The following is a 15,605-nucleotide window of genomic DNA, read 5'->3' on the forward strand; positions in this document are numbered from 1 at the left end:
TCTGCATCTGAACATGATTCAAACATGTTAAATGACTATACTCTAAGTGGTCACACACATACATGAAACATGAGGATTATTAAGTACACTATCTTAGTCTTTCCTGTGCTTTAAAAATTAGTTTTGCTAATAAGGATGCATATAGATTTTTTTTAAATTTGTCTTTTCATATGCCTCACTCTCTTCAGTAGGTGCCCTGCCCCATCTTGCTATTACCCTTCCCTGCTCCACAGTAGGTTACTATCAGCTTCATGCTACTTTTATTCCATTGTCCTCCTTTATCTACTATGCCTATGGTCTGTCCTTTCCCAGCATGATCCACTTGGTAGTTTCATCAAGCATATACACATACAGGTGTACGTGAAAATGCACACACACACACACACACACACACACACACACAAATGGTGGGGGAAGAGAGCGATGAGAGAGAGAGAGAGAGAGAGAGAGAGAGAGAGAGAGAGAGAGAAAGGCAAGCTTATAAAACATAACATGATGATTTTCCACTTACCACATGTCCATTTTATGTATATAGACCACACTTTCTTTATCCATTTTCTGGGGCATTCTAGGTGAATCCTACCTTTTAGCTATTGAATAGAATAGTACTGCAACAAACAAAGTTGTACAATATCCTTGTCATAAGAGCTAATTTCCTTTAAATATATGTCCAGGAGGGGTACAGATGAGTCTTATGGTAGTTCTCATTTTATTTCTTTGGAAAAAAAAATTCGACCTGGTATCCCTACAATATGAACCACTTTACATTTCTGGCAGTAGTGAGTAAGGATTCCTATTTGTTTCATACACATGTAATAGTTATCATTTGTTTTCTAAATGTTAGCTATTCTGAGTTAGATTATAAAATTAATTTATATTTTATTTGCTTTTTATTAGTGGCAAAGTATGAAATAAACATATAAAATAATCAATACATATCTCTTCATATACATATATGTATTTATATCTTCACATATATATGAAGGAGTTCATCAGTACCCTGGATGGTAGTGTCTTCTGCCCTCCAGAAGACACTGATTCTTTGTAGCCATCTACCATGTGTTCTTCTACATTTTATGCTCTGCTTCCCAAATGATTATGACCCTCTTTCACAATAATTTCTGCAACTTTGGAAGGGGGGGATATAGAATATTCATTTCCTTTAGGGATGAGTATGCTGTAGTCTTTATTCTTTATACCTTGGCCATTTTTCTCTGTATTGTTCATTACCTACTGTAAACAAAAGCTTCTCTGATGATGATTACAAGATAACTTATGTTATTGGTACAAGGATAAGTTATTAGATGTTGTTATAGTTTTACATCCATTTTGCAGATTAAAGGTAGTATGATCTTTCTAGTTCCCAAGACTTTTCTATCCACAAGCTCTTGACCCAGTAATAATGTCATATATTTTTTCATCTTTTAGAATTGACCTTAATTATAATCAGGAAATGTTTGTATACTCCTAAAACATTATGCTTCTTACACCAGTGCACATATATTGCCAGACCAGTAATTAAGATTCACAGATGGATATGTATATTACCTTCCAGCACTATGAAGGTATCTACCAGGAGGAAGATTCCAGTCAATACCAGGTTAATTTTTTTTTTCATATTCTGTGATTGATGTTCTTGGACCCTTTGGCAAAAGGGTCTTACTGTCAAATTCTGGAGAATAACTAAGAGCATTGGCAATATCCTATAATTTTTGAAGTAGGGTACTTTGTGTTCTCACTGGTCAACAACTCCAAAAATAATAACTTTTTTGGGGGACTGGGCTTTTTACTTTTTACCCTCCAGTGTCTCTGAGAGGGACTTATGCACTGTTAGTTACCATTTCTCACTCTTATTCAGTATATTTCCCTGATACTTACATGGAACAATATGACAATATAAGGAAATAAAAGGTTTATAAGTATGAAAAGAAGATAAAATTTTGTATTTGTAGAATATATCATCTTGTACTTAAAATACACTAAACATTATATCAGAAAAATATTGAAAGTGATAATATTATCATCAAATTATCAGATGCAAAATTAGCATGAGTAATACAGAAACACCCAATTCATAAGGGTTCCAAAGACATATAAATTCCCTAGGAATAAACATAACAAAGCAGATAAAGAATATCTAAAATGGGCCAGGAAGTGGTGGCATGCCTTTAATCTCAACACTTAGCAGGCAGAGGCAGGCATATTTCTGAGTTCCAGGCCAACCTGGTCTACAGTATGAGTTCTAGGACAGCCAGGGCTATACAGAGAAATCTTGTCTCAAACAAACAAACAAACAATAAAAAGAATGTCTAAAATGAAAATAAGTACACTGAAGAAACTAATTGAAGAAGGCAACAAAAGTTGGTAAGACTATCAATACTCATGGACTAGATAGACTGACATTGTGCATAATGGTTACATCCCCTTAAATGGTCACAGATTCAACACAACACCTACTAAATTATGAAAGATTTCTTCACTGAACTAGAAAAAAATAATTCCTAAATTTATGGAAACACTAAAAGCATTAAAATAAAGTGATCAAAACCATAAATAACAGTATTGAAAGTATCTCAATAACTAACTTAGAAAGCAGAAATGCATTGACAAAGACAGCTTTATGCTGGCCAACAACAGACTTGTAAACAAGTTGAATAGACTGGAAGATTCAAAAATAAACCTGTACAGCTATCCCCATTTAATTTGGGTGTGGTAGTGTCTTGAAATGTATAGAATAAAAGTGGCAGTTTCTCCACCAAATGTTGTATACAATAACATATTCAGCTTTTTACCTAAGATGTTTGCTATTCTCTATCATTTTACAGATGAAGATGCATATAATATCTATATATTACCTAGTGCAGTGCTTTGTCTAATACTATCCACAGAAATCTTTCAGCCATGTCCATTCTACAATATCAGCCCAGTATTTATCTTGTATCACTTTCTGAAAACTTTAATTTTATCTATTTATTCATTCATGTTTATGAATATTCATACATCCTTATACTTTGCTTCTGTGTGATATACAATATGTATATATATATATATATATATCACTGGTGCTATATTTCCATTTACTATAACAAGTAAAGAATAGAAACATTGTACAATTCACTGAATGTTAGTAATGTTTTCATTGTCCTGTGGCATACTGTGTCATGACCAACTACATGGCCAACATTGAAAAACTTATTCAGATGAAAATCTACTATTACAATAAGGTTCTATGCTATAAACTTAGAGTCAAGGAAATCACAAAACCCAACATTATATCTCATTTATACGAACATTTTAGACATAAATTCTTATCCCATATAAGTAATTCATGGCAATGAAAATAAATTTTTCGTTATATCATATAATGAAAAGATATAGGAGGAAATATGCAAAGAAGATATAATTAGAGTATCACACTATATGCATAATACATTTTCTAAATAAACAGAAAAAACAATGTAACAATGTGGTAATTTCTTATTTATGAATTTTATTCTTTGTACATAAATGAAATATTTGTCTGGGGATAATATGATCTAGTAATAGCATTATATGCAAGAAAACACAGAACTAAGTTAATTTATTTTGAGACAAGTGTATTTTATTTTTCTATGCTTTATCCAGATTTTTTTTAAAAAAATATGAGTGTAAAAACTGGAGAAATACAATGTCTTTATGTTAATATTCATGCTTTTATTATCCTTGTCCTTTGCAAATAGACATGATGACAAATATTTAACATAGCTCTTTAATTGAATACAAAAAGTCACAATATTCATCATTTTACTCAATGTTCTTTCTAGAATATAATTTGTTTGGATACTGAAAGCACAGTATATCAGTTTTCTGGGAACTTTTTGAGGAACAAAAAAACCCCTATATGTTGATAACCACTATATTACTCTAAATTTTCAGGCAGAATTTGTAATAAAAGATACATCTAATATTTCAATAAATTACTGTTTTAATATATGTAATCCAAAGTGGGTCATATGCATATAATTTCTTAGAATTAAATCTTGTAAATTCACTTGCAGATCACTACATAGTGATATTGTAAGTCTCTTCCTGATTAAAAAAGTCAGTGTCAATTATTTCTTGGAACATTGACAGAACAAGATAATTGACAGGAAACGATCAGGTTTTAAGTATGGAGTACATTAAGCCGAAGTTTTCATTATGTCCCAAAAACTCTATGGAAAAACTGAGTATAATTATTGTAAGAGAAAAACTGATTTTTTTCAATAACTGGAAACTGATTTGATGACGTTTACAAAAAGTATATTTGTGGAGAAAATATTATCAAACATGATAGTTTCATTATGCACACTAGCATTTCTATGTTTAAAGTAACAAGATTTTTAAAAGTAAAAGTACTTTTATTTTATTTTTAAAATAAAAGTAAGGTTATGTCTTACCTTATTTTGAGAAAAAGGCTATCAATAGCCCCAAATTCACAAAGGCATAAGACACCTTTGCATTCTCTAAACTGTCGGCAAACTTATTCCCATTTCTTGTGATAGGACGTTTTAAATTTTGAAAAAAAAATGCTTCTTTTTTACTCTTATCATAGGGTTATCTCTAATAAATTTAATAAGTTTATTCTCGCTGTCCTCAGTAGACTAACTAGTGAAAGAGAAAGTCTAAGTGACCAAAACAGGAAACAATACCTGCATTCAGGAAGTGAGAGAAAAATAGAAGGGGCCACATGTTCATTAGGCACTCTTTAGCACAGAACAGCACAAAAGAGAGAGGAGAGAAAGCACTAGACATCTTTAACATGAAAGAGAATTTCTTATGAATATTTGATTCATTTATATTTGTAGACAATTCATTTGATTTTTATAGTTTCTTTTGCAAATAATTTGATATAATACATATCTCTCTACTAATACATGAAAGTGTCTAATGCATAATGGTTTTTAGCACACAGCACACACTACTGCTGCTTACTTACTTGTTTAAGTTTCTCCTTGTAAAAATGCACATACTTACTAATCAATATCACATATGGAACATATAATCTTATTTATATTGTTGAAGATACTTTTATACATATTATAAAAATGTTAGCAAATATACAGCATGGTTTTAATAAAATTCCTGATGGCATTTATTTGAACTTTATTCCCGTTTAGCTTTTAGCTACATTACAAAAGTTATGTTTTGAAATTCTTTACATTATTGCAGGGATGTAAAATTATTGTGAATATATAAAAAGAGAACAGAATGTTGGGTATTATGTGCTACTTTCTATTTTGACTTAAATTGTAGAAAACTGTTAATATATCTCAAGATTGCTAGTGCAATTTGAAATTAAGAACACTGTTTTTTAATCATATTTATAATTAAATTTTTATTATTTTTGAGATGTTCATATGTAAGTCCTATATTTATATTATTCCTGTCACTACAACACATACCTTCATCTACTGCCTCATATCTCCAGCCTTAAGGAATATTTTTAACTTTAATGAATAATAAGATTTTTGGCACAGGAAAGTTGTCCCTAATACAGTATAATTTCTTTTCCATATGTTCTTCCTTCTTTTTCTTGTTATTATTTACTTACTCTCCTGTATCTGTTTTCTATTCATCTCAGCTCAGTACTTCTGCTTCATTCTGTTCTTTATTCTGAGCAATAAATAGTTCTTTTCCTTTGGTAGACTGCCCAGAACTCCCATTTGATTTAGCCATCACTATTTTCTTCAATCAAGTCATCTTAGAAACTTTAAAACAAACAAACAAACAAAACACAAAGATCCAACTGACTTCCTGTTTCCACACTTAAATTTAAGTCTGTCATTTAATTTTAAGAGATGTCTTTTCTATTTGCTCTAGTGCATGTTTTTCTCTGCACTCAGGTTTTATCTCATGTCATATCCATACAGTTCTTGAAATTCTGTTTTGTTGTTGGTGGTGGTGATGGTGGTCTTTTTTGGTTGTTGTGTGTTTGTTATCAGACTGAAGTGAAAGCATGTGAATGTTCTTGTCCAAAATGAAATTCAAATTAAAGGGCTTTGTTGACTGACTATAGAATGAGAGATCTATAACAGCAATTGAATGTTTTCTGAGGAAAAATGAAATGGTTTTACATGCTAGGACATTTCCAGTGAAAATATGTATACATACCTGTTCTCACAAACAAGAACTGGAAATAATCCATGTACTGAAGACACTGTTCTGTTCATTAACTCATCAAACAAACAGATATTTACTCATACTTAAGTCATACAGAACTTCATTCAGTGGCTCCTATAGCCATCCCCCACACACTAGTGAAAATTATCTACTTTACTTTTTTTTTTTTTTTTGCTTTTCTTTTTTTTCTTTATTTACATTACAAATCCTATCCCGAAAGTTCCCTATACCCCACACACACACCCCTGCTCCCCTACTCACCCACTCCCACTACTTGGNCCCACTCCCACTACTTGGCCCTGGCCTTCCCCTGTGCTGGGTCATATAAAGTTTGCAAGACCAAGGGGCCTCTCTTCCCAGTGATGGCCAATTAGGCCATCTTCTGCTACATATGCAGCTAGAGACAAGCTCAGGGGGTACTTGTTAGTTCATATTGTTGTTCCACCTACAGGGTTGCAGACCCCTTCAGCTCCTTGGGTACTTTCTCTAGCTTTTCATGTCAAAGGTTAGAATGTCTTTCAGAAATCATGACTTAGAACCTTCCACTTAAAAGTTTGTCTATTGTAGATCTTTTTTGTTGTGTTTGTTTGTTTGTTTGTTTTGTTTTGTTTTTGATTGTTTGGTTTTTTTTTTTTTCGAGACAGGGTTTCTCTGTGTAGTCCTGGCTGTCCTGGAACTCACTCTGTAGACCAGGCTGGCCTCAAACTCAGAAACTCGCCTACATCTGCCTCCCAAGTGCTGGGATTAAAGGCATGGACCACCACTGCCTGACCTGTATTGAAAGTCTTGGAGTTTGTAGTTTACTGGATTTTAGTAATTACTTATGACTATTTCAGTCTAAGTCTGTTCAGCAGAAAGAAGACTGAAAATACATGTATGTGATGAAAGTCTTTCATTTTCTCAGTGTGTTTGTTTTTCTGCTTATACACATATAGATTTATAAGAAATAATATTTTAAATATATAGGTAATGCTTAGTCATTTGTTAAAATTTATTTCAGATGCTTTTCTTGATTAACATGATCTAGGTTGAGAGACACATTGAAGTAGGCTGTAAATTTAAAGAAATGTTAATTTTAATAATATAAAATATAATAAAATGAAATCAAATGTTATTTTTAATAAATTTATTACAACTTGTATACTAAATTTTCCATTTTTATTGTAGATATTGTAGGTTTAATATAAAAATTACAGTTATTGTTGCCAAATTTGACACTGTGGCTATTAGCAACTTCATTATTCATATTCATAATAAAATATTGAAAATCAAAATATTGAACCATTCACATTCATTTGTAGGAACAGACCTCTAATATTAAAAATCAAAATTAACTACAATTCCTATATAAAAGGGTAGTATAATAGTAACATTGTGAGTCACTTTAAGTGAGTCACTACAATTGAAACAGACATGTGAATTAAATACAGTTGTAGAATTTAAGGTTGTTTTTCCCCTTGTATTCTTTTTATTTCCATAAGAGGATAAATGTCAGACTATACATACAAATGTGTTTACTTATACAATTAAGCATAGGAAAAGATTGTTTTTAGATATTCCAAAGAATTCCAAAAATTCCATGACATGTAATTGATATGTACATGAAAGAACAAAAAGGTATGGGTGGGAATCGAATCCTGTAGGGAGTAGATAATAACAACACTGAGAGAGAAAGAGAACTTGAGATAACTGACCATGAACCCAATGCCCTATATACATTTATTAAATGCAGTTGTCAAAAACACAAAGTTAGGGAATATAAAAAATGTTTGCAAGTGTTATAAATGATAAATTCCTTGTTCGCAAGTCCTCACAGAACTTTCAGCCTTCAGATAAAACTTCAAATTATACAACACTATAACAAATAGTTACTTATTTTTCTTCACAACATTGTGCAGGTATTAACTCTTGAAAACAGAAAAAAGTCCACAATATATGTAGATTACACTTTTGCAAGTGTATTTTATAATGTGGAGAAGTACCTTAGTTAAATCACAAATATCCCTAAACTTATATCTGAATAGACTTCACTATAACGTGTACAAATTATTGCCATTTGAATTCCAAGGTCACAAAATAAAATGTTATTTGGGGACTATACAGCCTTATAATATAGTTAAATATCTATCTTATAAATCCATTATCATTATACAACAATTTCTTTTTAGTGGATGTTTGTTTCTTAATCTTTAAATTTTTTTCTTTTCATTGAATGGGGCTATAGGTATGATTTCATTGTTATTTATTCTTTGGTAATAACATAAAATTCATTTTGATCATATACATCCCTTCCCATAACTCCTCCCACATCTAACCAACTTGCTTAATGAAATTTTACCCAATCTCATTGTTTTTCTCCTCGTCCTCCTCCTCGTCCTTGTCCTCCTTGTCCTCGTCCTCGTCCTCGTCCTCCTTCTCCTCCTCCTCCTTCTTCTTCTTCTTCTTCGTCTAATTTGTTTGTCCTATATATTCTTGGACTGTGCCCTTCTACTAGAAATGTTTGACTTCTAAAACAAAATCCTCTTAGAAAAAACTGACTCTCTCTCTCCCAGAAGCTTTCAGCTGCCTAAAGCTCCTACATTAAGTGTGAAACTTCATGTTCACATCCTCTCTCAGGCTGCTATTTAGTCTGATTTGAATTTTCATAGACCTTGACTCTGCTGTCACATTGGCTAAGAATTTGTATGTTCAGGTTCTGCTGTGTTCAGAGGATATTATTATTATTATTATTATTATTATTATTTAATCAAAAGTATCTGCCTTTTAGTGTCTTTCTGCCCCCCGTTTCACCAGCACCCCTGGGCATTGTGAGGAAGGTATGTGATAATAGATATCCTTTTTGGAGCTAAGCATTTTGCATTTTCTTATTCTTAGGATCTTAGCTAATCATGTGTCTTAGTGATAATCACCATCTACTGCAAATAAAAGCTTCTCTGATAAGGACAGAGAAATGTATTCATCTATGAGTATAACAGTATGTCATTAGATATCTACCTATTACTATGCTCATTTAGCAGAATAAAACTGATAGATTCCTTCTAGGGCCTATGCCTTGTCAAGAGACAGCTTCTTAGATTGAATATAAGTACCAGGTATAAGATTTAACTTATGGAATATAATTTAATAATTTTAAAATGATTTAATAATTTTGTTTTATTTATAGGTGAATAAGAGTGCTCGGTGTAAATACACCACATTTTTACTATTTGTTCATCAGTTGGTGGACAATAGGCTGATTCCATTTTCTGACTCTTGTAAATATGGAAGCACTGAACATTGATGAGCCGTTACTTCAATAGTAGTATATGAGCCTTTGAGACTATGGAAAGAGTGTCACATATGAATCATGAGGCAATCTCAGTTTTAGCTTTCTTAGGTACCTCCACACTGATATCAAGGGTGGCTGAAGTACTTTTCATTCCTACCAGCCAATCTTTCTCCATATCTATACCAGCAATCCTTGTCATTTGTTTTGGGGATCCTATCAATCCTAAGTAGAATAAGATAAAAATCTTAAGGTAGTTTAAGTGGACATCTTTGAGCTGATTAGGAATATTGAATTTTTAAAATGATTTTAGACCGCTTGTATTTTATTTTTGAGAACACTCATTTAATCTATTGTCCCATTTTTTTTTTATTGTACTGCTTGTTTTCTTGTTTAGTTTTTAATTGGGTTGATTTGTTTACTTCTTACTTTTCTTCAATTTTATTGTTTTCTTGATATTTAGTTTTTCTGTTTTTTATTTTTTTATATTCTTGATGATATTCTTCAGTTATACAAATGATAAATAATTTTTCCTTTTGTTAGCTGCTGCTTCATTCAAATCATGAAGGCTTTTCCTATTCAGAAGCTTTTGAGTTATCAAGTAGATTTAGAGAACCCACTATATGCTAGCTGTTCTCCCTCCCTCTCCCTTTCCCCCTCCCTCCCTCTCCCTCTTCCCCTCCCTCCCTCTCCCTCTCCCCCTTTCCCTCTCCCCCTCTCCCTCTTCTCCTTCCCTCCTCCTCCCCTCCCCTGTCTCCCTCTCTCTCCACATGTGTATGTGTGTCTATTTTGTTTTATAATTTACAAAGAACATACAACCTCACTTATTTTATTGGTGATTTCTAATATGACAGGAAATAAGTTTTGTCGCTTTCTATTGGTTCGTTTCTGAGATGTTTTCTTTATTTATCTCCCAAGCTGGCAATAGTGCTGGAAATTCTACCAACAAAATATATTATTCAGTCATTAAAATTCCTGATTAAAATGTAAATGTGGTCTTTTGAAGAGTAATCACTTTAAACTATTAGCACATTTGCAAGATTTGATTTACAGATAAATTAGGTGTAATTGTGCTTGGCCCTGAGTAAGTAGGTAGATTTTATGATGTAGAAAGGAGGCATCTACATGAGACAGATTAATCTGGAGATGTAACCTCACTTTTTATTTTTTATATAGAGTACTGTAAACCCTAGCTATTGAGACATAAGCCAAACCATGCCAATTCAGATTAACTTGCATTCTGCTTTCAATGACAAAGTGTTCTCCTCAAGAAATTAATTTTTGTTTTAGAAAATATAAAATCAAGAAAAAACATTAATTTTATAGTATTTTACGTATTTCAATGGATTTTATTTGTTTAAACAAGTAGGTAAACTTTTATTAATATGATTTATTGATGAATCACTTAGTGATCATTTTATAGTAAATATCAATTTTGTTTTGTAGGCTCACATAAAAAAAACTTTTGATGATACAATATGTAGAAGAGAAGTACTTAAGAGTAAACAGCCTCTTCTTGCCATATTTTCTATACAAGGGCATAACCACTTTGTGTACAGTTAAGTGAATGCTACTTCAAGGTATTATACACAGTAGCCTATTTAAAATTCATAAAAAATGAGGCCAAGAATTCTCAACATACTGCTTTTGCCACATTATCTTTCTGCCCTGAAACAGTGAACATGGCTAATTAAACACATAATGATCTCATCTATACCATATTTTCATTTTAAAATGATTTGTTCTTGGAACCTGGTCCCACATATCAGTATGATTTGGGTCTAAATTTAGTTTTCAAATGTCATTATATGTTTATCATATATAATTATCTAAGGGAAATCAATAATAATGTGTCTTTCCATAATATTGTAATGATCTATAGAAGGAAACTTGCCTGTCTTTGAAGACCGTTGAAATCTAGAGCTAAAGAAACTTGTCTAATAGAACTTGTCTTTCCAAATTTCCCCGTTATTTGTGACCCATCAATATGAATCTAAAACTTGCAATCATATTTTGGACGTATATACCATTTTGTTAGAACCCTTAAATAATGTGCAGTACTTAATAATGGCATTTTGAGAAAATAATCAGTTAAAAATAAAAATATTTCACTTGAGGACACACAAAATTTCATTCCATTGCTTATTTTAAATACTAGTATATGTTCATTTTATTATTTATCTAATAAAAAAATTTATTAGATATTTTCTTCATTTACATTTCAAATGCTATAATCTTTCCTAGTTTCCTCTCTGAAAGACCCCTATACCCTCCCCCTGTCCTGGTCCCCAGCCCACCTACTCCCACTTCTTGGCACTGACATACCCCTGTACTGGGGCATATAATCTTCCCAAGACCAAGGGCTTTTTCTCGCATTGATGGCCTACATAAGATGTTTCGACATTTTTTACTACTATATATATTCACATATACGCATACACATGCACAGAGGTAGGGGGAGGGAGAGTGAGGAGATGGGGAGGGAAGAGAGAGTGGAATGGGGAGGGGAGGAGCAGAAGAAGGAGATGGAGAGAGGGACAGAGGGACAGAGAGAGAAAAGAGAGAGAGGTTGAGGGAGATGGGGAGAGAGAGAAAAAATTTATAGTGTGGCATATGGTATAGCATTTTTCTTTCTGATTTACTTTGACCTCACAGAAGCATAAATGGCTCAGTAGTCACAGGCATTTGAAGAAAGAATACTTTAAATTGTAAAGGAAAACATTGTTTAAACCATACAATACATAAGGGTCTTTTTCAAACAGAATTTGCTTTAGGTTTAGAATTTGCATCTAGGTTTATTGCTCATAAACCTAGATGGCCATACACTAAACGATTTAAAGTAATGTAAATACATGATCACTAAACTTTTGAGAAAATAACTTTAATAGATCATAAATGATATGCCTACCTACTTTCATAACTCAAATTCTTAACACTTTTTGAGATAAATACTACAACTCACAGTAGGTTTTTTCTAAAATAATTATTTATAAACACTGTTTAGATTCTCCAATTCTAAATACCTATAGAAATTTTTGTACTTGCTTTTACAAATAAGGAAAGTATTTTATTTTGTCTATATGTATTTAGAAATGGCAAAAAGATAAGTAATATGGTTTAGTGTGGCAATATCATGCTTCCTATTGATATATGCATATATGTAGTAATATGATGTGGTAAAGAACATTAATAAAAACAAGCCAAATTTCAAAATGTTAAATAGGATTTGCACACGTCAGAATTAAGGAGGATATAATTACCTAAAGCATAGTTAATGAAATTCAAATGAAAAGGCTTAATTAGAATGTGAGTGCTTGTATTTTACATAAAGAAGAGAAAATGAACATGATACTTCCTTACACTGACTTTATAATGACTGTCTGAACTTTTTATGGCACCAAACTGAAAGTTAGACAGTGGATCCACTTCATTCAGTGAATATCTACATAGCTCTGTCAAAAAAATCATATACCCTTAAAGAATAAACAGAAAGTTTGAACACAAGAAAATTGTGATTTATTTTTATATGTAAAATTATTGCATATTGAAAATGTTGAGTGTCCAAAGTTTATGAACAGCCAATTTCTAATGGTATTGAAGAGTTACTTTTATAATTTTGATATCTCAGAAAAACTAAAAGATGTTCTAATGTTCAAATGATCTGTATTCCTAAAATTCTGTTCAAATTATATGGTAGCTGGATGCCATGTATTAATGAATTGATAATAGTATATGTAAAACTTTTTTCTAAATTTCCTTAAAAAATTCTAACAGAACCAGTGTCCTATATCCTCCCCCTACCCTTCTCCCCAACCTACCCACTCCTGCTTCCTGGCCCTGGCATTCCCCTGTACTGGGGCATATAATCTTTGTAAGGCCAAGGGCCTCTCATGCCATTGATGGCCAATAGGCCATCCTCAGCTACATATGCAGCTAGAGACACAGCTCTGGGGGTTATTGGTTAGTTCATATGGTTGATCCTCCTATAGGGTTGCAGACCCCTTTAGCTCCTTGGGTACTTTCTCTAGCTCCTCCATTGGGGACCCTGTGTTCCATCCGATAGATGACTGTGAGCATCCACTTCTGTATTTGCCAGGCACTGACATAGCCTCACAAGAGATAGCTTTTCTGATAGGGTCCTGTCAGAAAAATTATTTTAAAGATCTTAAGATCAAAATAATCACCTGCCTAAATGCATGCATGCATGTCATAATAAATTTGTTTGACTTTTGTACTAACTCTCTTACATAGTCTTGAACATGATGTCATTACAAATTTCACATTCAAATACCCTACTAAATTGTTTACATATGTATGTGCATATGTATTAAATTACTGAAATATTTCATTTAAATTGCAAAAATAGAATTGAGATTTTAAAATCTATGGTTAAATTGTAAATTGTCTTCATCAAATATAAGCTGAACTTTCTCTGATCATTTTAATTGTATGTTAGGAATGCATATATGCTATCATTTCATTGATGATAAAGAAAAAATGTGTCACAAATTTCATTTAAACATAACCAATTTCACAAATTACATGTGATTTTAAAAGGAACCTGTGCAATTTTGAGTTTGCTACAACATAATTTAGATGAGACAAATAAATTAGAATAAATTTTACTTGTTTGTCATTCACACATTAAGTATAGAAATCCCAAGCCTGAGAAATTAATATGATGCCAAATTAATCAGCCTATAGTTTTTACACATCTTGACTTGAGTTCAGTATCTGATTCCACAATCCATTTAATTATGTTATTGAAAAAAATGCATGTGGTTCTGTCAAAAAGATAGCAATAATAAAGGACTGTGTTAGCATGTTACTCTTTGAATTTCCCCAGAGAGCCTTCTACTGATGCCCTCAGCTGATCCTATCAACAGGCAGCTGGCAGTTGATCAATTGAGAACAAAGTTACTTGGGAGAATAATTTCAATTATAAGAGTGTTGCTGCCTATAGTGTAGACCCAAAAGAGCAGAGGTCATCCATCTTTCAGAATTTGCAGGACAAGTTGCATTTACTCGCTGCTTTTTATGAAGAATAGGGAAACAAGTACTACTGGAAAACTCAAAATAGTCTGGAACTTTACTATCCTAAGCATTTGGACATGAGATAAGAAAATGTAAAATCAACACCGATGTTCTAAGACCTTGGGAATTTCTGCAATAATAGGAATTTTAAAGTTAATCAAACTTATTCAACAGTTTCATTAGCAGATTAATTTAATAACAAAGTAGCATTGAAGGCTGGAGCCAATGTCTGCATGTTGGGGAAAAGATACATTCATTCTTAATTGAACCATTTTTTTAAATCCTGTACCTCAGTCAAGACTACAAAAACCACAAAGTGCTTCCTTTTATGAAAAGAACAGGTTATTATTAAAGAGTAAAAGGTAATTTCTGATATTATGTTCTTCTTAGAGTAAAACTACCTTCTTCCCATATTTATGACTCTGGTCTTTCATCTTCTATGTGGAGTGTTAAAGTGTGTAGAGCTCATTAAAATTGTTTTGGAAAATGAAAATATGTGAATAGAATATATAACCATTTTACTAGACATTATGTCATGTGTTTATTTCTTATCACTTTCTAGCTGTCAACAATATACTGGAATCAACACAAAGACCTTTTTCACTATTAGAAAGCTAAAAATTGTTCTTTTATATATCTGTACCAGCACACTCTCCATGAAGAAACCATGGTAGTGACGACTGCAGATATGCCTTTGGATGTTTCTTATGTGCCTTCTACTTACTTGACCGAAATCAGTCATATCTTACAAGCTCTTTCGGAAGTCGATCATCTTCTAAATGCTCCTGAACTCTGTGCTAAAGATTTTGAAGATCTTTTTAAGCAAGAGGAGTCTCTTAAGGTAAATGCACAGAGTTTTCATTGATGTTTACTAGATCATTACTGCAGATTGAAGAACCTTTTACTCATTTTTTAAATTCTTAAAAAAAAAATAAAAAATTTGTAGGTAATGTATAAACTAGAAATATTTCAAAACATTTAGAGTTGGCAGATGGCTTTATAAACACTGGACTAAATAAATATAATAGGCTGCATGTTCAGCATTCAGTCAAGGCAGAATCATGAAGCAAGTTTTGATAAACTATTTATTCACAACTAGTATATTACTTTAATTTATCCTTTCCCATTGGGAAACTAAATGAGATTTAAATTGTATCTAATTTAC

The 15,605-nt window shown here is 32.1% G+C and overlaps 1 protein-coding gene across 8 annotated transcripts in view; it reads left to right on the forward strand.

Annotated features, from left to right (window-relative positions):
• The window catches only part of Dmd (dystrophin), a 2,621,826-nt gene that overhangs the window by 1,451,370 nt on the left and 1,154,851 nt on the right, over positions 1–15,605 (forward strand). For all 8 annotated transcript variants that reach the window (XM_029534042.1, XM_029534043.1, XM_029534037.1 and 5 more), the window contains exon 42: positions 15,087–15,281. In XM_029534042.1, coding sequence (XP_029389902.1) covers positions 15,087–15,281 — 195 coding nt within the window. The remainder of the gene's footprint in view (positions 1–15,086; positions 15,282–15,605) is intronic.

Source organism: Mus pahari, chromosome X (assembly GCF_900095145.1).
Source record: "Mus pahari chromosome X, PAHARI_EIJ_v1.1, whole genome shotgun sequence".
Taxonomy (NCBI): domain Eukaryota; kingdom Metazoa; phylum Chordata; class Mammalia; order Rodentia; family Muridae; genus Mus; species Mus pahari.